This window comes from Liolophura sinensis, chromosome 4 (assembly GCF_032854445.1).
Source record: "Liolophura sinensis isolate JHLJ2023 chromosome 4, CUHK_Ljap_v2, whole genome shotgun sequence".
NCBI classification, from domain to species: Eukaryota; Metazoa; Mollusca; class Polyplacophora; order Chitonida; family Chitonidae; genus Liolophura; species Liolophura sinensis.
Window position 1 is genome coordinate 24713436 of NC_088298.1, and position 24301 is coordinate 24737736.

Here is a 24301-nt window from a genome sequence, read left to right on the forward strand (position 1 = left end):
CTGTAGCTCTTTATTGTTCGGAAAATTGGTTTTAGATTTGGAAGAACACCTTTTGAAGGCTAGACTAAGATTTGGAAGATATTTTTAATCCTTGGCCTATATTTCAAGGTACCGGTAAATTTTTTTTTGGAATAAATTATCTTTACATGTTTAAAATATTTAATGTTTTTCCGAACTGTAACTGTAATGATTGTTTCAGCTGGTTTTATAGATGTCCGTGTTTTTTCGTTTTTGATTTTGAATGTTATTCACATGTGAAGAGCCATAGCTCTTTCCTGCATGGTTTTAACATGTTTTCGTCACGATATGACCGAAATACTGTGTTAGATCCTAATCATGGGTTCGTTCATTCTGTACCGCAGCAAAAAAAAAAAACAAAACAAAAAAAAAACAAACAAAAAAAAAATGCCTCCAAACATGGTTACACGAGTATTCGATTTATGAGGTGCTCAGATCGTTTCTTAATCCGTTAGAAATTTATTATTTATGTCTTTTGATATAATTGATTCATGTTAAGCGGTCCTGCTGTCAAACTGAGAAAAAAATATCAGTCTCTATATCGTCACTTTTGTTTTTTTCCCAATTCTCTCATCCAGTTAAACGCAAAACATACCTTAAAAAAAACTGACATCGGATTTTGCAATTTACGAGGTCGTGGTGTCGATAACAAATACATGTAGGTTGATTGCCGATACCATCACGATCAGCGCACCGCGTGCTCCGCCGTCATGGTGGCTAATGCCGCAGGGATATTATCTGGGGACCGTGTTTAAGGTGGTATTAAGGTATATGTGACGGTCAGCCGGAGTGGATATCACTCGGCACATTCTCCCTCTGCCGCCGTGTGTGAAAGTACAGACCTGTTACCCTGTCGGCGCTGCTGGTGGTTAGTGAGCTCTGGCATAAAACCCGATGTGGCTCGGCCGCGGTTCCGCAAACTGCGGACGATGCTTTACGGGGTCTGGTCGCTAATGGATAAAGCTATCGTGGAAAAATTAACCGTCAGCCGTGGTTGCGGGTACTTGCAGCTGGGAATTAGAAGCCGTAGTGAAGAGCTTGGATTGGCACATTGTATCGTATACAGCGGTCCCAGAGAGACAGAGAGAAATTAAGGGAAACGTGGAAGTTTGCGCACGGCTTTCAGTAACATCTGTTCTTACAGCGCTGTGTTTATTGTGTTGTTGAAGAATCGCGTGTCAAATCCGGTAGAGATTTGGGTTACGAATGTGGAATACAACTACATCATCTTATACTATGGCATGTTAATCTGCATATGACGATGGCGCTCAGACTTGGATATTTTGTGCAAGACTGCTCTGATGGGATGGTAAGTAAACATGTACTATACGCCTGTATTATTCTACGGATGAATGGCTTATTTTCAGCTGTTGACTTTATATGGTTACAAATTGCCCGCCAAAACGACGCCTAGCGTATATAAATATAAAGACTTTTTTTACCTAAAAGACTTATACCATGTTGTAGGAAGAAGCAAATATATATACTATTTGTACAACATGCCTGCGATTTTCGGACAAGTATAAAAAATGTATTTGCTCGTAATTTATCTTATAAAACGGACTAGCAAAATAAAGAATTTTAATTCATAATTGTCCGTATATATTTTAGTAATCCGATTTGATGTTCATTTGGTAAAGGTTTGAAGTGTTTACTCCTATGGACGTGTATGAATGCTTTAGGGCTTTACTCTAACTGTGTATGCAATTGCTTAAATAGCACCCCCATTGGCTTGAGTAGAATTGGGTAATTTGTTAGGCGCCAGTGGTCTAGAATTGCTCATTATACTGTGTTGCGGGTCAGTTGTCAATATCAACCAGCCGAGTTATTCGTCTGACTGTTTTTCAATTATACGATTGCAGTCAGCTTTATCTGTGGAGAAATCCTGGAGTGCTAAACCATGGACCTTTGGCAAGTTACTGAGGGACTTGCAGAGGGACATGTATTATATGCACACCGTATTTTTTGGTGGAAGGAGACAATTGGTCTTCAACAAACATTACATAAACGGCCGCTCGAACGTCGTCGACCGATTATTGTGTAAAAAATGCCCCACTAGCAGGGAGAGCTTAGGAATCTCCATCCCACCCCGTCACCACCATCCCCCACCCCGCCACCATGCCTGTTAGTTCAATAACCTGTTGAATTTGTCTGTACACATTAGAATGATGAATACACCTGATAAATCCGATGTTGTCAAGCAGTGGAAAGCTATGCGTGTACACTCTTCCTCATATACAATTTGTATTTTTTTGGGCAAATGTCACAGCCTTGTAATTTAAAAACACGATACTCAGGTTATTGGATACCACTTTAAAACGAAGCCCTGCAGAGATGTTTTCTCTTATAAATACATTTAACGAAAATGAGTGGCGATTTTTTTGTCAAGGGCTTGCCAAGGAAAGCCGTGATCTTACTGGGACGCACAATAAAAAACATCGTAATGTACCTGATGACATGTTTTAACACGTATAACTGCCATTCTATAGCAACATTCTCATCTCCACCCTGGCATCTGCCTTGTTGACAAATATCTTTCCACCTGCTTTGATACTAGACCATCTTTCTTCGAGAGTTCGAATCTCACTACCGTCCTGTTTATGTAATTTTGCAGGAAATGAGTTATCTTCTTACCCTTATTAGCTAAGTGCAGTATTTCCGTTTGCTCTCCTCTCACTGTTAACAGCCGTTCATCAAAGTGTCAGAAACTCTGCCTGTGATCTACGACAGATTGTCATGTCAAAAAAGCTGTACGCCAACGCGCTGGCGATAGAAAGGATGTTACACTCAAGCCTAGAGGGTTTGAGTTTGGGCTTCTCCACCATATAATCAGCACTGATTGGTTTTTTTTTTGTCATCACTTCCACCATTAGCAAATTTTGTACACAAATCAAGACCGAGGTGACGGTGATGAAGCAGAAACTGATGTCAGGAAACACAAAAATCTTTGTCTGGCTTTATCTGAAGTATACACAACATGATTTTCACCAACACCTGAAATGATTTATTGCTAAATGCACTTTAAATAGTTCCGCGCGAGGCCACCAGTGGTGGTGCTAGACCTAAACAAGCCCCGCGTACGTGCTTGGCAGAGGCATCAGCGGTCAGACTTGTCTAGTGGTGGCAGTGATGTAAAGCGTGATGAGAGCGACACATGCGCTCTAAGTAGGTCTATGCACTGTTATATATATATATATATATATATATATATATATATATATATATATATATATATGCGCCCGAGTTCAATTGAGCTGGGTTTCATTTGTAACTTGTGGCCGTTTCGCTTGTGTATCCGTTTGCGGAGCCTATCGTGTGTGTCGCTTCAAATAATTTTGACAACATAGGCCTGTAGGGAAAGTTGTCATGGTAAGCATGTCGAATCAGACCTACAGCTTTAACATAGACAAGCCTAGCTCTTCCGTCCATAAAGAGAGACGGAGGCTCATGACAGCGGATTTAGGCAAAGGAATGGTATTCTAGTGACGCTTTACTTTGCATATTCCGCCAAGGGGATTTCGTTAGTTGTGATATATTTGAAATTATGTCGAACACGATGTTTAATTGCAAACAAAACCACGAATTTGACTTGTGTCATGCAAATCAATTTCCCACCACATGGGAACACTACGGAGGGGACACCAGACATGACATCATCTTCTGTCATAGCCTTAGCATTACCTCTTAATGGCCAAGCCATACAGTTTTGAGAATAATGGACACGAAAGAAACCACTTGCCATATTCTGTTTTTTGTTTTAACTTGTATACGTGTGATCAGATGAGCTATTTCAATCTGTCGTTGTAAACCGGTGCCTCAGACAAACTATGAAAGAGGTGAACCAAACTATAAGAAGCAGACGAGACAAAATACGAGACAGAGGAGACAAGGTATCGGTCACCTATAGGTGAAACAAAGTATAATGCAGATGCGACAAGTTATCTGTCAACCAAAATGGGAAAAAGTATGATCCAGATGAGACAAGGTATCAGTCACCAATATAGGAGACAAACTCTGATACAGAGGAGACAAGTTGCCAGTCACCTATATTGGAGACAAAGTATGGTACAGATGAGACAATTATCAGTCACCTGTATGTGAGACAAAGTATGATACAGATGAGACAAGGTATCTGTCACCAATATGTGAGACAATGTATAATACAGATTAGACAGGGTATTTGTCACCTATATGTGATACAAAACATGATACTGATGAGACAAAGTACCAGTCACATATATGTGAGACAAAATGTGATGCAGATGAGACAAGATGTCAGTCACCTATGTGTGAGACAAAATATTATGCAGAGGAGACAAGTCGCCAGTCACCTATATGTGAGACAAAGTATGCTGCAGATGAGACAGATATCAGTCACGTATAGGTGAGACAAAGTATGATGCAGAAGAGACAAGGTATCAGTCACCTATATGTGAGACAAAGTATGATACAGATGAGACAAAGTATATGACGTTGGCGAGATAACTCTTGAGGCAGGTGACATTAACTACGTGATCCTCAGGTGACAAAACATCATAAGACAGTTCAGACAAACTACGAGACACTCGGGTCAGAAAACAACATAAAGCAGTTGAGACAAACTACGAGACACTTAGGTGACAAAACAACATAAAACAGTTGAGACAAACAACGAGACATTCCGGAGACAAAGCAACATAACACAGTTGAGACAAACTACGAGACACTCAGGTGAGAAAAACAACATAAGACAGTTCAGATAAACTACGAGACACCCAGGTGAGAAAACAACATAGGATAGTTCAGACAAACTACGAGACACTCAGGTGAGAAAACAACGTAACACAGTTGAGATAAAATATCTGAGACCATCAAGCAAGGCCAACTGCCTTGAGATATGTATATACAAACTTTCCATGAGACAGCGCAATGAGACAATATTAAACCTTGTGTGACTAAGGTGTCAGGGTGTTAAAGGGAATATGTAGTCCAACGTTCTGGTATGTTACAGATTTACGAACGCTTGTTAATCTGTTCTATTAATTTTTTTAAAATAACAAATAACTGCTTAGTTATATTAGTTAAATTATTTTAACGCGACTTTGTCGAATTCATATCCTAGACGTGATTTTTATTTGAGTGTGTGTTTCCCTCAGGCTCTGCCCGTTTTCCTTCCACCATAATGCTGACCGCAGTCGTATAATTGCAACATTCTTGAGAACGGCGTAAAACTAATGAAATAAATACGTAATAACCAGGCGCCCTCGCTGTAGCATCCCATTTATCCAGTACTCTCGACTGTCAGTGAGACAGTTATTAACACAGAGCTGGTCGATGTCAGAGCCTGTCGTAGGTTTCATTTTACAATAACACGTTATTTTGAGGTACACTTAGAATATTGGGTGGCATCAAGTTCCTCGCAGTAAGATTAAATCTGGAAATAGAGCTTGTCTCAGATCACAGCACGTGGCACTTTTCGTGTAAATTTAATGAAAAACATGTGGAATGAGATTTTACACTTGAAGTAAAGAAACTGTTTTATAGCAAGTGGATACCATGCCCGAATATTACCAACTTGCCACAAACAGTTCCGGAAAAGTTCTATTACGTATGCATGGCGCCAGTTACGGTGGCTACTGTGTTATTGGATGGTCAGCTAGCGTGCTGAGATTGTCTGCTGGTGTTTTCTTTCAAGGATACTCAACATCACGCGTGTTTAAATATTCATGAGTATTTGTCCCTATTTTTATGTCATGCTACTTGCACAAATTGGTGACCGTGTTTTGGGTGCATTATCTTCCCAAATGTCCACCATCTAGATTGGCTCGATTATCCAGACGCTGGCCATTGTTGACCGGAAACACTCTTGTAAAGCATGACAAGTGCACCATGGGAAACAATCAAGTTCAAAGATAGCTGGTTTGCACATTCTAATGCATCTTAAATACTGAAATCTATTTCGTTTCCCAGATGCGAAGTCCTAATTCCTAATAGAGTGAGTGCTTGGGGTTTAACGGCGTACTCAACATTTTCTCAGTCATATGACGACGAAGGAATCCTTAGGGTGCACGTACGTGTAATGTGCCTCCTTGTTGCAGGACGGATTTCCACCGCTCTTTTATTTAGTGCTGCTTCACTGAGACGACTTACCGAAGGCCCGAAGGACCCGCCCGAGCCATTATAGGCCTACTGATACGGGTCAACCAGCCGTTGCACTATCCCCTTCAACTTCCTCTTTTAAAGTCTTAGGTGTGACAAGGATTGATCCTGGATCTACCGGTCCCGAAGCGGACGCTCTACCAACTGTGCTATCCGGGCCGGTAATAATTCCTAATAGAGTATGTAAGTGTATCTACATACGTATTAGTCTGCACTCACAAAATTGATCCGTTAATTGTAACAGAAAGGCTATTCTCTGAGTGATGCTAGAATGTATGCTGCTATTGCAACAGATTATACTGTTAAATGTAACACACTTATTATATAACCTTAACATAAAAATTCTATAAGACGAGCAGGATATTATGACACAGTATTGAGTTCTAATAGCAAAATACATTCTAGCATCACTCACACAACAGACTCTCTTTTAAAATTAAGATTAATTTCTTGAGTGTAGGCAATTCTTTGCCACATTATAATCCAGAGTCCAGACTAAACGCCCCATAATAGGATCAACCCCCGCCCCACGCCCCACACCCCACTCCTGCCTTCTGTGAGACATGGACTGTAACTTTCCCCGTAGCCATGTGCCTTCCGTGAGACATGGACTGTAATTTTAATCGTGGCCATGTGCCTTCCGTGAGACATGGGCTGTAACTTTAACCGTAGCCATGTGCCTTCCGTGAGACATGGGCTGTAACTTTAACCGTAGCCATGTGCCTTCCGTGAGACATGGGCTGTAACTTTAACCGTAACCATGTGCCTTCCGTGAGACATGGACTGTAACTTTAACCGTAACCATGTGCCTTCCGTGAGACATGGACTGTAACTTTAACCGTAGCCATGTGCCTTGCGTGAGACATGGACTGTAACTTTAACCGTAGCCATGTGCCTTCCGTGAGACATGGACTGTAACTTTAACCGTAGCCATGTGCCTTGCGTGAGACATGGACTGTAACTTTAACCGTAGCCATGTGCCTTGCGTGAGACATGGACTGTAACTTTAACCGTAGCCATGTGCCTTCCGTGAGACATGGACTGTAACTTTAATCGTAGCCATGTGCCTTCCGTGAGACATGGACTGTAACTTTAACCGTAGCCATGTGCCTTCCGTGAGACATGGACTGTAACTTTAACCGTAGCCATGTGCCTTCCGTGAGATATGGACCGTAACTTTAATCGTAGCCATGTGCCTTCCGTGAGACATGGACTGTAACTTTAACCATAGCCATGTGCCTTCCGTGAGACATGGACTGTAACTTTAATCGTAGCCATGTGCCTTCCGTGAGACATGGACTGTAACTTTAACCGTAGCCATGTGTCTTCCGTGAGATATGGAGTATAACTTTAACTATAACCATAACTATGGTTTTAAATGTCTAAATGTTTCCTCTTGAAAGGATTCCCCCTGAGCGTTATGTCCTATATCGCGGTCCGGCAGTTGATTGGCCAGTTCCGGGCCACAAAGACAATCGCTCTCCAGTGAAATCGACGCTCTAACTTTTTCTTATTTATTTTTCCATTTGGTGTTTACACCATGCTCAAGAATTTTCACTTATGGTGGTCGTCAGATTAACGCATAATTTTTGCGTAGATTTCACTCATTGTGAAACCTGCTAAAAACTGTAGTCTTGATGAATCTGTGGTATGGATAAGTTGACGAACTTGAAATCGCAGCAAAAACGTTCGGAAAATCTCATGAAAATGATCAACAGACCAGCAAAGTCCTGGCGATACCCTGATTTGACGTTGAAACTAGGCACAGTGGTCACAATTGGTCACAAATGGCCAGACAATGGCCTGATATGGGACGTCTGTGATTTCTGCAAGTCCTCAGCGCTTTCTGTCTCACTTAGTCATGAACCACACACTTCCAGCTAATGAGCTTTCAGCGGTTTGCTAGCCCTATATGTTACAAACCCTTCAGGGACATACTGTAGAGATGGATCTTTATATATCGAAAAGAGGGTTGGTGATCCTGAAAACAATGTCGTTAACAATATGTACTTCGGGGGCCTCCGTGGCCAAGCGCTTATAGCATGCCAGCGCGGCGCGATGACTCATGAGTCTCTCACCATGCGGTCACTGTGAGTTGATATCCAGCTCATACAAGTAGTTTTCGATGAATATTAGACGACTAATGGCCACACGAGCTCTGGTGACCGCTTGTTGTACGAAGACCTTAGGCACAGTGAGGGCATGAGGTATCTACCAAGTGAAGTGATGTAGCGCTGTAAACATGTCGGCATTCATGCGCATGCGACCACCAGCAAATTTTGTACAGAATTTGACCACGGTGATATTGCAGGAAGTGTTGTACAAAATAAGGTAATCGTGTTGCATCAATTGACAGAACATTTAATGCAGATTGCAAATATGGTCTTCACAGGAATTTCAAATTTTACACAGTGAGTTATCCTTGCTTTGACTGCAATATAAACCGAAGGGTCCAGCACATGGCGTGTACATATCTCTGGTGTGTAATTTGACGGTTTCAGTCAACGTCAATAGTTATTATGATAAAAGCTAGTGTGTCAAAGATTTATCGTCAAGCGTCTTCACTGGAAGTTTCTTAAGTTTTACAACGAGTACAGCTGTTTAGTATCATAATTGTGTCTTTGTGTCTTACTTCGCTTAACCCCGGGGCTAGAGGCTGTATATCCATCGTGTTGAATATGACTTCCACGTTAGATATATGAACAGGCACAGTCAAAGCGGAACATATATTTTGAGTATCTTATAACTCATAACTTTTATACTAGCATGGTACATGCATGGATTTGAATACTGATTTCACTAACTCGCCTAGATCATACCTTGTGTCTTTCCAGCATCGCTGAAAGCTGTTGACTGCTTCTCTTTGCATGAGTCTGTCCTATTTTCGCTCTTTATATGCTTTCCTAGTTCTTTAGTACGTTTTGTTAAACGTCGTTTTGGGAATCGTCCTTGCGATTATTGACCTGGAACGCCCATCTTGGTTGACGGCTGGTATACGAATATCTGTTTTGACGCATAGATACAACTGACAACTCTAATTAAAATACGTTTACTTTTGCATAACACTTCATGGAACTTCAGTGCGAAATTTCGCTTCTCAACGTGAAGATGATGCAAAATGATAGGACTGACACCTGAACAGGTGCCTGATTTCATGCAGATCTCGTGATAATGGCGTTATTTCGTCTTACATGAATTTCACACGTAAATAAAGCCACCTGATACGGCTTGGTGAGTTGTGCTAATGCATATGTTAATGCATTGACGTGATGCCTGATGGAATAAAATGGCTTTCGCGACACTTTTTGATATTACAGGGTGTCAAGACCTAGACATCTTCTGCGATTCAACGAAGACATTTTGTACGTAAGTCAAAATGTAAAACTCCATTAAGGTGTGTAATTTAATTATAACACCGGATAGTCCAGTCGTGATAGATTTATATTATATCCCCGGATGTTCCAGTTGTGATACGTTTATGTTATAAACTGTGATCTTCCAGTTGTGATACATTTATATTATAACCTCGGATGTTCCAGTTGTGATACATTTATATTATATCCCCGGAAGTTCCAGTTGTGATACATTTATGTTATAACCCCGGATGTTCCAGTTGTGGTACGTTTATATTATAACCTCGGATGTTCCAGTTGTGATACATTTATGTTATAACCTGTGATCTTCCAGTTGTGATACACTTATATTATAACCCCGGATGTTCCAGTTGTGGTACGTTTATATTATAACCTCGGATGTTCCAGCTGTGATACATTTATGTTATAACCTGTGATCTTCCAGTTGTGATACACTTATATTATAACCCTGGATGTTTCAGCTGTGGTACGTTTATATTATAACCCCGGATGTTCCAGTTGTGATACATGTTCCATTTGTGATACATTTACATTATAACCTCGGATGTTGCAATTGTGATCGTTTATATTATAACCCAGGATGTTCCAGTTGTGACACATTTATATTATAACCCCGGATGTTCCAGTTGTGATACATTTATGTGATAACCCCGGATCTTCCAGTTGTGATACATTTATGTTATAACCCCGGATCTTCCAGTTGTGATACATTTATTTCATCGTTACGCATATTGGTTATTCAAAATATTAATATTACCTTTTCACTAAAGTCAAAACATGTACTTATTGAAACGCAGTCGGCGAAATCTATATCTCGCACTCTGTACTAGAGGTTATTTTATGTTCTCTCTCATGAACTTAGCGTGCCTTGTGGTGAAACGTGCTGATATTTATATATTAATTATAGCGTTTGTTTGGGGTTTTTTTCTTTTTTGAAGTTCGATGTGCCCCAAATGCCCCACCGTAATTGAGCAACATGCACTTAGATTTACAAAACGCTAAACTATGTCATGTACTGGTACTCAGACAACTGCATATGAAATGACTCAACGGGCGGACACTTCATGGACAAATTGCTTTGTTCGACGAAATGAAGCTTAATGAATATAAATGAGTAAAAATTACTCCCAAAGGACTATGCTTTGTACCACAGTTCAAACAACGTGGAAAACACTGATGGATGGACTTTCACAGCATGCTGTCGATTGGTTGTTCTGGAACAGCTTGCTTTGCTGGACATTTCAGTTGATTTCCCCACATACGGTCATATTGAAGTCTCCAGTGAAGTAATATTTATTTATTTATTTATTTATTTATTTATTAGCCGTGAAAATGGTGCGAATGAAAAAAGATTAACTGAGGTAAATTGACAAAGAGGCTGTGTTTCACCGGTTACGTGCCAATTTTCACATTGTCGTCGCTGCTCTGAGTTTACTCTGTATGTCTTTAATTATTTTACAACTATCTAGCCAACAAGATCTGTGGAAAGATTTGCTCTCAGCCATTTCCCTCAGGTTCAAACGGGGTCAAACGTTATACGACCAATCAGGTTCGCCCTTTCAATACACGGCCGATTATGAGAGGAACTGAGATCTCTTCCTAAAACACAGACGCAAGAAGTAGATTGGAGGAAAAGTGGCAGGACAGCGTAGGAGTATTTCGTTAGATCTGTCGACATGATACAATTAAAAATTGTTTTGACGCCTAAATTCATTCCCTTATCCTCAACATCTGTTGACTGCTTCGCCTTATATGATTCCTTTCGATTAAGTCACTTTACTTTCTTTGTTATTTGTTGAGTTATGCTGATCATTGTTATGGAAATGGGCCTTTTTATTAAACTAGAGCGTCCATTATGGGTAATATTGGTATATTATAATGTTTTTCTCGACTCCTAAATTCATTTCGTTGTCTTTGAAAACTGTTGCTTCGCTTTGCATGACGCTGTAACGGTTTCTAACTTTACTTTCTCAGTTCTTTGACGATTGTATAGAGCGTTGCTATTAAATTGGTCTTGCCATCATTGACTTAGAACGTTCTGTTGACTGATTCTTTTTACATCGTTCCTCCCTATGTCACATTAGTTTGATAGTTACTTGATGGTTGGTGTTCAACGTTGTTTTGGAAATTATTCTGGCGATAACTGACCCAGAACTTTCTGTTGACTGATTTTTTTGACTGCATCGTTCTGTTCTAATTTCTCAATTTTATTTCTTAGTACTTTGGTGGTTTGTGTACAAGGTTGTTCTGGAAATTGGCCTTGCGATTATTGATCTGGAACATCCATTATGGTTGAGGGCTGGTTTATGAATGTCTGTTCCGTTGACTGCTGCGCTTTACTTTCTCACTTTTTTGGCTGTTTTCCTTGTTTTTAAATTTGGTCTCGTGAGTATTGATTCCTGATTACTGGTTACTAGAACGTCCATCATGAGTGACGATTGCTGTACTTATATCTCTGATTTCGACCCAGGTTATTGTCGTATTTACTTAAGGGATGTTTAACGACCAACTTCAGAATTTTTTATTTCGTTGAGGGGCAGGGAGAGGAGGGGTTTCATGTTCAGTCGTAGATGGAACATGAATGCCGATTGTTAACGGCCACCCTGTGCTAAGTACGAACCAAACCTCGTGACGCATGTTTTAGTAAAAGCATCGTTTAGAGATGCGTGTAACGGGGATTTTAGAGTGCTTTGTGCGTTTGGCTGAGACCTGTATATAAAGCATTGTTTTATCAGTTTGCTGCCGTCTGTCTGTGTGTACTGTTCATGAATTAAATATAACCTCCTGCCCTATATGTGAATCTAAGTGGAACACTTATCCCGACCCCATTATACACACCGATCACTCTCCTTCGTACTTGTTCCACGAACATTCCATAGCTACGCGTCAACAAATCACATTCTCCTGATGTGCGCACGATGTGCGTGATCTTACAAGTGGTTCACATCCGTTGTGGCTAGATTCACTGATAATGAAGACAATCGTTCAGGTAGCGTGTTTGGAATTAACAACTGCCCGAGGATGCAATTGACTGTTTGATTGTTGTTTAAAGGTATACTCAATTTTTTTTCATTTATGCGATTGTTGTCAGTTTCATGAGAGGCGGAAGCATCCATCGACGTATGACAAGTTACTGCCGAACTTTTCCATATGTGACCTGTAGAGAGTTTTCTCACCGTAGTGGTGTGATGGAAAGCAAGTGGTTTCCAACGAAGGTTGGACTAAGCAAACAGCCACACGAGTTATTGTAACCAAGGCGACGAGAGGAGTGCCGGAATCTTCAAATGCACACCATGTCAAAAAAATTTCCCCCAAAAAGGAAAAAAGAGACTCAAATTTCTCTGTGTGTATGTTAACGACTACAGCTAATTTGAACAAGCACTGCCGTCGTCGTCTTTTTGACAGCGGGCAATTGGAACTTGTCACTACCAATTATTTGTGCTGGGAAGAATAACGTTAACTTAAAAATCTTTTCAGAACGTCTTAATTAAAATCTAGGAACATGTGTCACTGGGTGAGTTGTAAATTGTCGGCCGGCATCCGTCTGATGTTCAGTTATAGTAATTGTACGGTCTTTGAATTCCCTGTGAATACAGCTGTGCGATTCTATTACTGTGTGAGAGCGCCTGCTCTAAATCATTGCCGGAGGTCATTTTTACAAAACTTGTTTTCACAATGTCAAAATCTGAAATGCGATCTAAGATTTATTTATTTATTTGATTGGTGTTTTACGCCGTACTCAAGAATATTTCACTTATACGACGGCGGCCAGCAATATGGTGGGGAGGAAACCGGGCAGAGCCCAGGGGAAACCCACGACCCTTATTCTAAGATGATATAAGTTAATATATGGAATACCTAACCTTTCCAGCCTAAAGAAAGTCGGATCTTTTCATGTCTGGTTTTGTGATGATGTTATGTGAGCAAACTAGTTATGTAGTACTAATGCATTGCAAAAGAATAATGAACATTTCAGATTTGACGCCAATCATCATTCATTCCGAGAGAAAAGTAAGCCTGCCCAATGAGGGGTAGATACTGCTTCGGTTGCGTATTGGTTAGGATGTTCGTCTTGAAGTGGTGAAATCGTAAATCCAACCCAGGTCGGGTCATACCCAAGACTTTACAAATGGTACAAGGCGCTGCCTCGCTTGTCGCTCAGATTAGAGCAAGGAAAGAGAACTGGTTGACTCGGTGTCTGTATAATGTGACTGTGTGGAGTGTCATGTCTTTTGCTTGCGGCATGATACCTCAGTGGAAGCAGTACCTTGGCTGCATGGACTCGCTCTGCCACAAGAAGACACAGTGTATGTAAACACACCTAATGAGTCGTATATATATATATATATATATATATATATATATATATATATATATATATATATATATATATATATACACACACATACATACACACGGCGTAGATTCTGTGTGAATTTGTTGTTTATCGGGATAACAATCGAGATTATCTTTTAAAACAATTATAGGCTTATATGCTTGAACCGGAGCTGCTCTTTAAACCATGGCGTCACTACCAGGAGCATTTATCGAACTACTCGTTCGGGCCTTGGTGAAAATAAACCCTCATGCGGCCAAAACCCTCATGTGGCCAAAACCCTCATGCGTCCAAAAGCCATTTGCGCAGTCTGACGTTCGCTTAAGGCCACTTATTTCACACCAGTATGATGAGCATATCTGTACGTCACATCGTGTTGGAAAGATCGTAAATGTAACTGCCAAAGATTCTTGGTTTATCCAGGTTTCATTTGCTCCAGTAATCGTACATCTGAAATATTCCTGAGAATGGCGTTTAACAACAATCAAATCAATGTATACATGATCAGTCAATTAATATCAGCCCGTAGATTCCCACGTACCATCGTGGGAAGCGCGGTATCCACTGGAATCACTAAGGTTGCCATGAGAGCATACATATTTCATGTCAAGCTGTTGTCAGCAGTATAACTGTTCATTTCTCGCCTGAGACTTGATGATTAACACATGCGCATTGTGTGAAATTGCACACGACCGGAAGCCTAATTACCCTGTGTGCATTTGTAACAGCGTAAGTGGACGTTATGAAAGAAGGGTTGAAGTTTAACGGCACGTTGACAGCATTTTAATATCTCTACGTCCAGGTAACTGTATGCCGTTATAGTTATGCATGTGTTTTAGAGATTGTGAAGATGTGTTCTTTGAGAATTTGACTTTGAATTTGTAATTTGGATATTTCGTTTACTTGCGCTCATTACTTGACTAATGGACAAGTGGCTTCTTTGTTGTTAAAACCGGTATTTACTGGGTGGGGTGGTTGTTGGGGATGGTGGCTGGGTGGGGTGGTTGGGTGGATATGGTGTGTAGGTCTTGGTGTTTTTAAGGATGCTTAACTTTTATTGTTAACATTTTAGTGAAAAGAAGTAGAAGTAGCCCTGCTTCATAGTCAAATATTTCTCATTCTTAGATTTTTTTATATATTTGTATATATATATTTATATTTCTTTTCTCTTGCAGATCGGTTGTTGACGAAAGCGGCTTTTAGAGCGAATATAGGCTTTCAAAATGGTTGGTGTAATGATAGCGGTTGCGCTAACTTTGACGGGCTCAAGTTTGATGGTTGCCGGGGTGACATACAATTTCGCTGACGCATGCGTAGCTGGGCCGCCGTGCGAGTGCTACAAAAAGACGGAATACACCAAAGACGAACCGGACGGATTCGAGGTGAGCGTCTTGGACTGCAGTGACAAGCGAATCAGCGCCGTGCCGTTTTTTCGACAGCTGGAGAATGTGACTGTTGACAGGGTTTTTCTCCAGAATAATCGAATCGCCGTGGTGCCGAAAGACGCTTTCTTTGGCTTATCGGCCTCACTGATTGATCTGTCCGGTAACAAAATAGACACAATCGAAGAGAACGCTTTCCGCGGACTAGAGACCAGATTAACTACGTTACGATTGGGGTCTAACCGGCTCAGCACGTGGCCCATCAGCGCCGTATCTTCTCTGGAAAGCTTGCAGACTCTAGACTTGCTCAGCAATGAGGAGATATACCAGCTCCCGTGGAACTCGTTTCGAGGGTTGACCTCCCTGAGAAAACTCGATTTGGGAAATTGTGCGGAAGGGTTTCAGATCCACGACGAGGCTTTTGAACCGATTCAGGAAACGCTAAAGCAGTTAATGCTTCACCATTGTGCTCTGACGGAAGTCCCTAAAGCGCTGAGTGTTCTCGGGAACGTCGAAATTCTTCGTCTACCCCGTAATCGGTTCAGCTCCCTCACATCGGAGAGTTTCCAAGGATTACACAGCCTAAAAACGCTGGACTTGACGGGCAACGCCAACCTCTCGTCCTCGGAGAGTTTCCCGCCAGACAGTTTTGCCGAAGTCGGGGAGACATTGGAACTGCTTGATTTGACGGGTATTGGGCTGACGCGAATCCCTACAATTTTCACGCCTTTAGAAAAATTGAAATCATTGTATTTGTCCAGAAATCAGATTAGTTCCATCGAGCGAGGAACATTTTCCGTCCTAACTTCATTAGAGAAGCTTTATATTGATAATAATCCACTGGACTACTCCCAAGGAATGTTTGACGGTTTGAAAGAATCTTTGACTTTCATCAAGGTCGCTTCGCAAAATATAAGCAGATTGCCTAACCCGGAACTGACGTCATTACGGGGACTGCGCACTGTGGACGCTTCCCATAATGCGTTTGGGGAACTTCCGGGTGACTTTGCCGAAGGCATTCCGGCCACAGATTATCACCTTAGCAACAGTGACATCACAAAAATCTCCCCAACTGCCTTTTCGGGGAAATCGTCTCAGGTGAGTCTGACATTACAGGGAAATTCTTTAGAAACTCTGGACTTTGTCCAGGACCCGTGTTACTACTGGAGAATCGACGTAACCGACAATCCGATCTTGTGCGACTGCCATACTTACAGGCTTTCCAAATACCCTCACTTGCTAGTGAAAGGGACATGTGCCAAACCTGATTTTGTGGAAGGCCTCGCCATTGGTAGTACGGAGTTCGATAACACAATGTACTGGAGATGTGTAGATCACTTCTTTGAGGACACGAAACTCTGCTCCAAATGGTGGCTTAGCGCTGGCAGCTGGGTGCGGCAATCTCCTGCCACCATCACGTTATCATTATTGACCGTTCTAAGCTTCCTTAGATAGTCACGTCTTGTAGTCGTCAGTGTAGATAGAAAAATCAATCATAAATTGTCCCATCCATAGGACACTCATCCATTTCGTGTGGAGCGTGCGTTTGTTTGTTTGTTTTTTGTCGGGTTTTTTTTTTGTGTTCATTTCAGTAGAAGCTACAGATATCAAAGTGACAGCTCTTGCTATCTATAGAAATGCATTGCCTCGTGGCGTGTGATTTTGCAGCCATTTTGTTGAGTTGAGGAGGTACAGAATCTCAATTTTCCTGTAAAGTCCCTGGCTTGTGGGATTTGTATGAAGGATGCAAGGACTTGACAAGAGATATTTGGAGAGCGCATTTTTTTTTTTACAAATGTGTTTTGTCCAATATTAAGAAATAGAAAGTAAAAGTAAAAACAAATCGAGCAAGGAACACAGACTTGAATATATGACAGCTGATTTGTGCAATGAGTGTCGACAACTTCATCTAGAAATTGCTGTTACGTGAAATCAACTTTACTCTGTGCGACGTAGGCCAGAGTCTTCTTCTATGAGATTGTGTAGGTCCTGTAGAATTTACTAGTAGCAATGTGTGAGATATTAAATGCCCATGACCGGGGTTTCTTCAATACGAGACAAATTATATGTAGCTTTTCTTCAACTAAACTTAAACAAAGTTGGCGCATGAAGCATGGTGACAATATCCGAGATGAACAGGCACGTGTTAGTGGTTGCCATCGCCTAACGAACTTCTGTTGCTTATTTTATGATTACTGATCACTGAGCAACTTGACTGAAAACGACCACGCTTTAAATTAACTTTCCCGCTTGAACTATAACAGATTTATCATATGAAATATATCATATCCCGGAATTGTACATTTCGTATTTTTATCAATTACTATTTTTTGCTATGTACCCGAGTCATGTGAATGGAACCATCATTTCTGTACATCGGTACCGCGTTTTCTCAAATTGTCTGTTTTCCCATGTTGTAAAACACTTAAGACGAAACGTCAAACTAAGATGAAATGCTCACAAACGAGGGAAATAACAATTGAAGGATTAGTTTAAGCTTCGATGTTTAGGCTATCCTTTGGTCAAACTAATAGAAATGCCTACGGACATTTTAACTCAGTGTCAACTTTAGAAGATGTTTAAGGATTATAGATCCTAAGGTGTGCTTTACCTTGCTTTCGCTTTTAGCATTTGTTTTATCCTGAAGTGTTAATACTGTGTTTCACCTAAAGTTTGGTATTTAAGATGTAAAATACACTTTCAGCAAGACGTAAAGACTTAACATGATACTTTTAATGCAGACACTTAAGCTTTTCTGGTAAGAAACTGATCAAACTCTGCTCAAAAATCTTAAGTGGTCGTGTAAGGTGGATGAACCGTTCAGAATCAACCAAAAGGTGTGACTTTACCGTGCGAAACTTTAGCTGAAATATGGTATACCCTAAAGGACACGTTGTACATAGATATGTATATAATAAATATCATTTCTGATATCGAATTAAAGATTGTCTGAGAGATTAACTTTACAGTTGTGGAACGATCTCCAGATAAATGTATTTTGCTGCCTCACTGAAATACCATCTTTGGTACTGACTGGTAAATTTATTTGTCGCAGTTAACGCTCTTTCGACGATATTTCGGTCGTACCGCTACGGTGTCTATTTGTACAGCAGTACGATCAAAGTGTCGATGCATTTCATGTATTTTATGGTGCTGCTTCGCTAACGAATGAACTAAATGTCCCACGTGTGACACACATGTTTTCACCTTCAGATCTAGTTTAAAGTGTGTGCTATGTTTGTGAAAAGTTTGCCATCTCCAAGAAACGTCATGTAAGACCACGCAAGCTACACTAAGAGCCGTGAAAATATTAGTGAGGAAATTTTGAATATTGGCTGCCCGCGTCTGGAATTGAAGGAAGGCCCCCTGTGTCCTAGCGATTTAAAGCCCTGGGCCCGAAATCACGAAGCGATCTTCCGTTATTTTACCTCAAGTTTGTGGAACAATAACTTACCCAGAATTTACGTTCTCAAGAAAAACTTAGACCTTTTTGCATCAAAAATAACAATTTTAAAATGATTTGAAATTTTGCCTCAAGTCTAAGATCATTTCATAATCTCGGGGCCTGCACCTTAATCTCTCCGCAACGGCCTGCCCTCTTAAGTAGAATAGGAGAAAAATTGTAAACATATATGTGACATTTTAATCTTCGTGGAGCTGGTTATGACCGAGTGGTTAGGGACATCTGTGACACAAGTGTTGGAGGCTCAAACTTGGCCGTGGACAGGGAATTATCCCCCCCCCCCCCCGCTCCCTCCACCACCACCCCTCTCACTGTACAATAAGTGATCAACGACGCCTATGTGGCCGTTTGTCCTCTCTAACATTCCTTAAAGACCTCTCGTTTTCCACAAATAGATAATATATGTATATCTGTACGCCACAAAAGTTCAAAGTTCAATCCAGTTTCCTCCGCCCAAAAAACTAACGGACATGGTGTCAATGAACAAGTGCTTGTCTATGGCGTTAAGCAAAAATCAATAAAGAAAGAAATATATAATATAGCATGGCTGGAAGATTCTGGTATGCCAATCAAATAAATATATAAGATTCAATGAAATAATCTTCAAAACAAATTACGTCGCACGCTACTCATTCTTTCAGATTGGGAAAGACTCATACAAAGATCTGAACCCAACGACCTTCCATTGAATTCTTACATTGACGGCTGAATGATAGGTCGTCCAGGAATTTAATTCTCAGAGAGCGAGAACAGTAATTGATGGATGATAGCAGGACGGCATCTTGCAGTCTAAGTAATTGCATAGTTTATGGCGTCTTTTGTATTGCACACTCTGAGAGACAGCTAATTCATCAAGTTGGAATAAATCTGAAAGAAAAAAACTTGTATCATTTCGCACCATGGACGTGTTGTAAGCTTTGCAAATAGTCCGTTTTCGACTTTTACAGCCGTCCGGGGTTTTTTGCGCTTTTGGCGTTCTGCACCCTCTTAAGTCTACTGCGTCAAAATGCACATCCATATAATTTTGTCTACCGGCAAAACATGAAATGTTCAATTTGTGTGACAGAAATACACAAAATGTTTAATTTGTGTGACAGCAATACACAAAATGTTTAATTTGTGTAACACATCCAGAATGACATGGTATGAGTGATAGATAACTGATACACGTGTCGTTGTGGATGTGTAAATTTGTACACAGTCGTTTTAATAGATTTTTCAGAGAACGCATTATTGCTGGAGCATTTATTGCCAACTCAGAACAAAAATATCCAGCATAAACTTTCGATTGTCTTTTTAATTTTCTGTCCTACAATGTTCATTTAATGATATATTTGATTCATCTTTAACGCCGTGCTCAAGAAGTTTATTTTCTTTCCTTGTATGTCGGGAAGTTTTGTGGGTGGAGGCCTCATGATTTGTCATGACTCGTCCATTTTGGTTGACGGCAGGTAACGAGTGTGTTTCGACACATAGATTTATAACTTGCGAACGCCTGGATTCTGCTGGTGAGCTTGACAGACTAGATGTGGTTTGCTTACCACCATCGTATAAGTGACAAAATTTTGAGCACAGCATAAAACAGTCAAAAAAAGCCCAACGTTCTAGGCCGCGATATATATAACAGTATTCATCTTAAAAGCTCCGGGGAACCGCAATCAGTTGGATTGACAGAGAAACGTCTGAGTACCGACGCTGGCAAATCGCGAGTCGATTCAGCGTATCTAACCATTTGCAATTCCAAAAAGGATCGCGACCATACAGGCAGCCTTCCATCGTCTCACGGTCCGATGTGTTTACCCAGGCAACTCTTAATTCGATTCCAAATCGACAAGGAGGTATCAGCAAAGCCGGTTCCACGCACGGTGATCGCTTTATGAATAGAATGGCATCTTGCCTGCTTATTCAAGCAAACCGTTAATGCATGATGGCCACGCCGGTGCTAGCGCGATAAATTCCCAGCTTTTGGCACTTTGTATGATTGTCATATGGATTATAGCGCGTTTTGAGCTTGCTGCAGAACGGTACTGGAAGATATATAGCATTTTGGCGCTTTTCATTTGCTATCCCTATACCAATGGATTCTTACTAGCATCATTTATGGAAGATCCTTGTAGTGTTTTGAAACGTAGTAGGTACATGTGTAAATATGTACAGTATAGAATGGAAAACCAGAGTAGTGACGACAGGGTGATAGATGGCAAATGGTTACACGTAACCGGTGAAATACGGCTATAGCATGGCATGTTAAATCAGAGTAGTGACGACAGGGTGATAGTAGCAAATGATCACACGTAACCGGTGAAACACGGACTCTTGTCAATTTACCTCAGTCAGGGTTTTATTCTGACTGTTCAGGTAAATGCTTAAATAGAGAGGAGAGCAGTCACGTTATAAATAATTAGTTACTGATCTAGAAAGCAATACAGAGCCAAAATAGTAAGTTTATATGACGAACTATATCAACCAGAACCTGTCTCTAACGGCCACCTGTTTTCGGAGATCATTTAACCTCACGAAAACCGTGAAAGCCTTTAAGTATTCTTCTTTTCCATTCCTTTTTCATTTTAAGTGAATTCCTGCTCAGTGAATCTTCTTTGCCGATGAACGTTTTCTATTTAGATCTCTTGTGGGTTTTTCATTGTTTTGAAGACACATTTACCGCTTTAGAAGTTACCTACAGTTAACCTGTCATTTGTGGGCAAAATAATCTTATCATCACTGTTTTATCTGCTTGAAGTTTACCTGTAATAATGAAATTAAATGTGAACCCCCAACCTGTACTTAAGGCCTGAACTTCACCCACAGCCGTCGAATAATGGAGAGATTACCTTTTGTCCAGGTCTGTTTTATTACTCTGCAACTACCGATACCAGAGCGTACAGAATACGCCAAGCTGACATCAGAGCGTGCAGAATACGTCAAGCTGACACCAGAGCGTGCAGAATACGTCAAGCTGACACCAGAGCACACAGAATAAGCCAAGCAGACACCAGAGCGTGCAGAATACGTCAAGCTGACACCAGAGCGTGCAGAATACGTCAAGCTGTCACCACAGCGTGCAAAATACGTCAAGCTGACACCAGAGCGTGCAAAATACGTAAAGCTTGCACGTCTAAGTCTCAATGGATAATGCCTGATAATTCGTGATGGCCTTCCGGTTTCAGATCCAGGTTCATGCACGGCCTCATCTCAATTTGACTGCCATTTTTTGTTAATTACTTGTAAGGCGTTTGTGGTAGTAGGATTTTCTCGGTCCTTAACTATGTAACACATTCAAAGAATACATATATTTTAACACGGTAGCCAGCAAGAGAATTTCACACTGAAAGTTAAAAATGTGGCACCTGTGTAATAGATAATTAGATTAGACAAGGCCAGGCCCAAAGGTGGATTATAGGCTTGGAATTGAAGTCATTTAGTATAAGATTTAGTAGGTTAGATTACTTTTGATTCATATGAAAACAAACATTAAAAAGAAAAGGCATCGTTTATCACGCTGTAGACTGAGGTGGAAGTTAAAACTTAGTAGTACATCTATTTCCTAGGATATGCTCTCTTAGAGTAACCACTCAAATGCGAGATCGTTCAGACTGAATTTGAAAATGCGAAGTTTCTTACGTCGTACATTGTACAAGAACTTAGTGGGAATGTGATAGCCATGAAAACGGCTCAAGGAAGTTGAATGTGTCAAGGTCGTTATTTCAGAATGGTGTTTAGTTCGGTATCATACAGCCTTTTTTCATGACTCCGTGTTCATTAATTGCCTTACTTATTTATTTTGTTGGCGTTTTACGCCGTACTGAAGAATATTTCACCTATACGACGGCGGCCATCATTACGGGAAACGCAAGACCATTGGGTAGGTTGCTATCAGACCGTCTCAAGTACGACGGGATAGGTAGTCAGCATGAATTTTAATCCGTTGTAGGATTCACATTTTGTTATGCCTTTAATTTGGAAAAAAATTTATCTTTTGGGACGATGGAAAATTAAAAAAACATGAAAGTAATACAATGTTTACATACATCATGAGAAATCTCTTTTTGTTATCTCTTTTCTTCATTTCCTGTTTAGCGCAACACTCAAGATTTTTGACAAAATAAAATGGCGATCAGTTGTGTGGTTGAAGGAAAACGGAGTGCCCGATATAGAGGAGAACGGAGTGCCCGTTATAGAGGAAAACGGAGTGCCCGTTATAGAGGAGAACGGAGTGCCCGCTATAGAGGAAAACGGAGTGCCCGCTATAGAGGAAAACGGAGTGCCCGCTATAGAGGAGAAAGGAGTGCCCGTTATAAAGGAAAACGGAGTGCCCGTTATAGAGGAGAAAGGAGTGCCCGTTATAAAGGAAAACGGAGTGCCCGTTATAGAGGAGAATGGAGTGCCCGTTATAGAGGAGAATGGAGTGTCCGTTATAGAGGAGAACGGAGTGTCCGTTATAGAGGAAAACGGAGTGCCCGCTATAGAGCAGAAAGGAGTGCCCGTTATAGAGGAAAACGGAGAGCCCGCTATAGAGGAAAATGGAGTGCTCGCTATAGAAGAGAAAGTAGGGCCCGCTATACAGGAAAACGGTGCCCGCGATAGAGGAATACGGAGTGCCCGCTATAAACTGCGACCTTTCACAATTACTGATAAGCTCTTTCTTCTATTTTAACATTAGCTACACAAAACTACTGGAACCTTCTAGATGCGTTCAATTACCAACAGAAGTCAGGATGGGGAAGCTTTATTAGGCTTTAATTATTGGCATAACCTCTAAATGCTCTTGGTACCGGAAGTTTGTTTATAGAAGTAGCCGTGCACAGGCCCCCTGCGTTGCCAAAAATGTAACGATATACCTAACATTACCTCGATGTTAGAATCGATGTTCAAATACCGAGTGCGTTTATAGCTTTATTGCCTCCTTCTGGATCGAAATTCCAGCAAAATTGAGTTAGCGCCATATCCTTACAGATAAAGACAATCGAAGAAAACTACACCACATTTCGATCGATCGTTACGCGCTAAGTTCTAGTATTCTCTTATCCTTTGGCGATTGATAATATCAGCGTAATATCCCGTCAGTGTAATAGAATATTTATGTTGAATTGATAGAATATGTGTGTTTTACTGAACAGAAATATCTGCTGCAATATCAGAATACATTCAATACATTTCAGACAACTGATTTTCAGTTTAATTTAGTTGATTATTTTTTAGTGTAACTTAAAAACACTTGAAAGTAACACAATTTTTACCTATAGCATCTTTTATCTCTTTATAATAATGTTCTTGATGTTTAACGTCACACTCAACATTTTTCATTAATAAAACAGCGTTCAGTTTTGTGGTTGAAGGAAAACGGATTTCCCGCTATAAACTGAGGAGCTTTTACAATTACTGCCAAAATCTTTCTTCTATTTTAACACTAGTTACGCAAAGGTACTGGAACCCTTTTAGAAGCAAGGTATAAGCGCTTTACTAGTAAAGTTTCTTCTTACCATATACAAAACCTATTTTGCGGAAAGGGTGAACATAGCTGCCTGTATAAATAAAGTCGGACAGAGCGGTATACTGTTTTGTTCATTGTTGTAATCCGTCACTGTTTCGG

At 40.6% G+C, this 24301-nt stretch overlaps 2 protein-coding genes across 3 annotated transcripts; both read left to right on the top strand.

Annotated features, from left to right (window-relative positions):
- The first annotated feature begins 912 nt into the window (after window positions 1-912).
- Window positions 913-18134, top strand: LOC135464769 (chondroadherin-like protein). Of its 2 annotated transcripts, none has more exons than XM_064742312.1 (2): window positions 913-1327; window positions 15042-18134. In XM_064742312.1, exon 2 carries the CDS (start codon window positions 15090-15092, stop codon window positions 16701-16703), a length of 1614 nt encoding a protein of 537 aa, XP_064598382.1. In that variant the 5' UTR covers window positions 913-1327; window positions 15042-15089; the 3' UTR covers window positions 16704-18134. The 2 variants fall into 2 exon arrangements, with proteins under 2 accessions (XP_064598382.1, XP_064598384.1); XM_064742314.1 differs by lacking the exon at window positions 913-1327 and adding an exon at window positions 12985-13044.
- Window positions 18135-20874: 2740 nt separating this feature from the next.
- On the top strand, window positions 20875-23365 carry LOC135464544 (uncharacterized). The gene is made up of 2 exons (XM_064741969.1): window positions 20875-20925; window positions 22844-23365. The coding sequence occupies exons 1-2, from the start codon at window positions 20875-20877 to the stop codon at window positions 23363-23365; spliced, it is 573 nt and encodes a 190-aa protein (XP_064598039.1).
- Window positions 23366-24301: the final 936 nt, after the last annotated feature.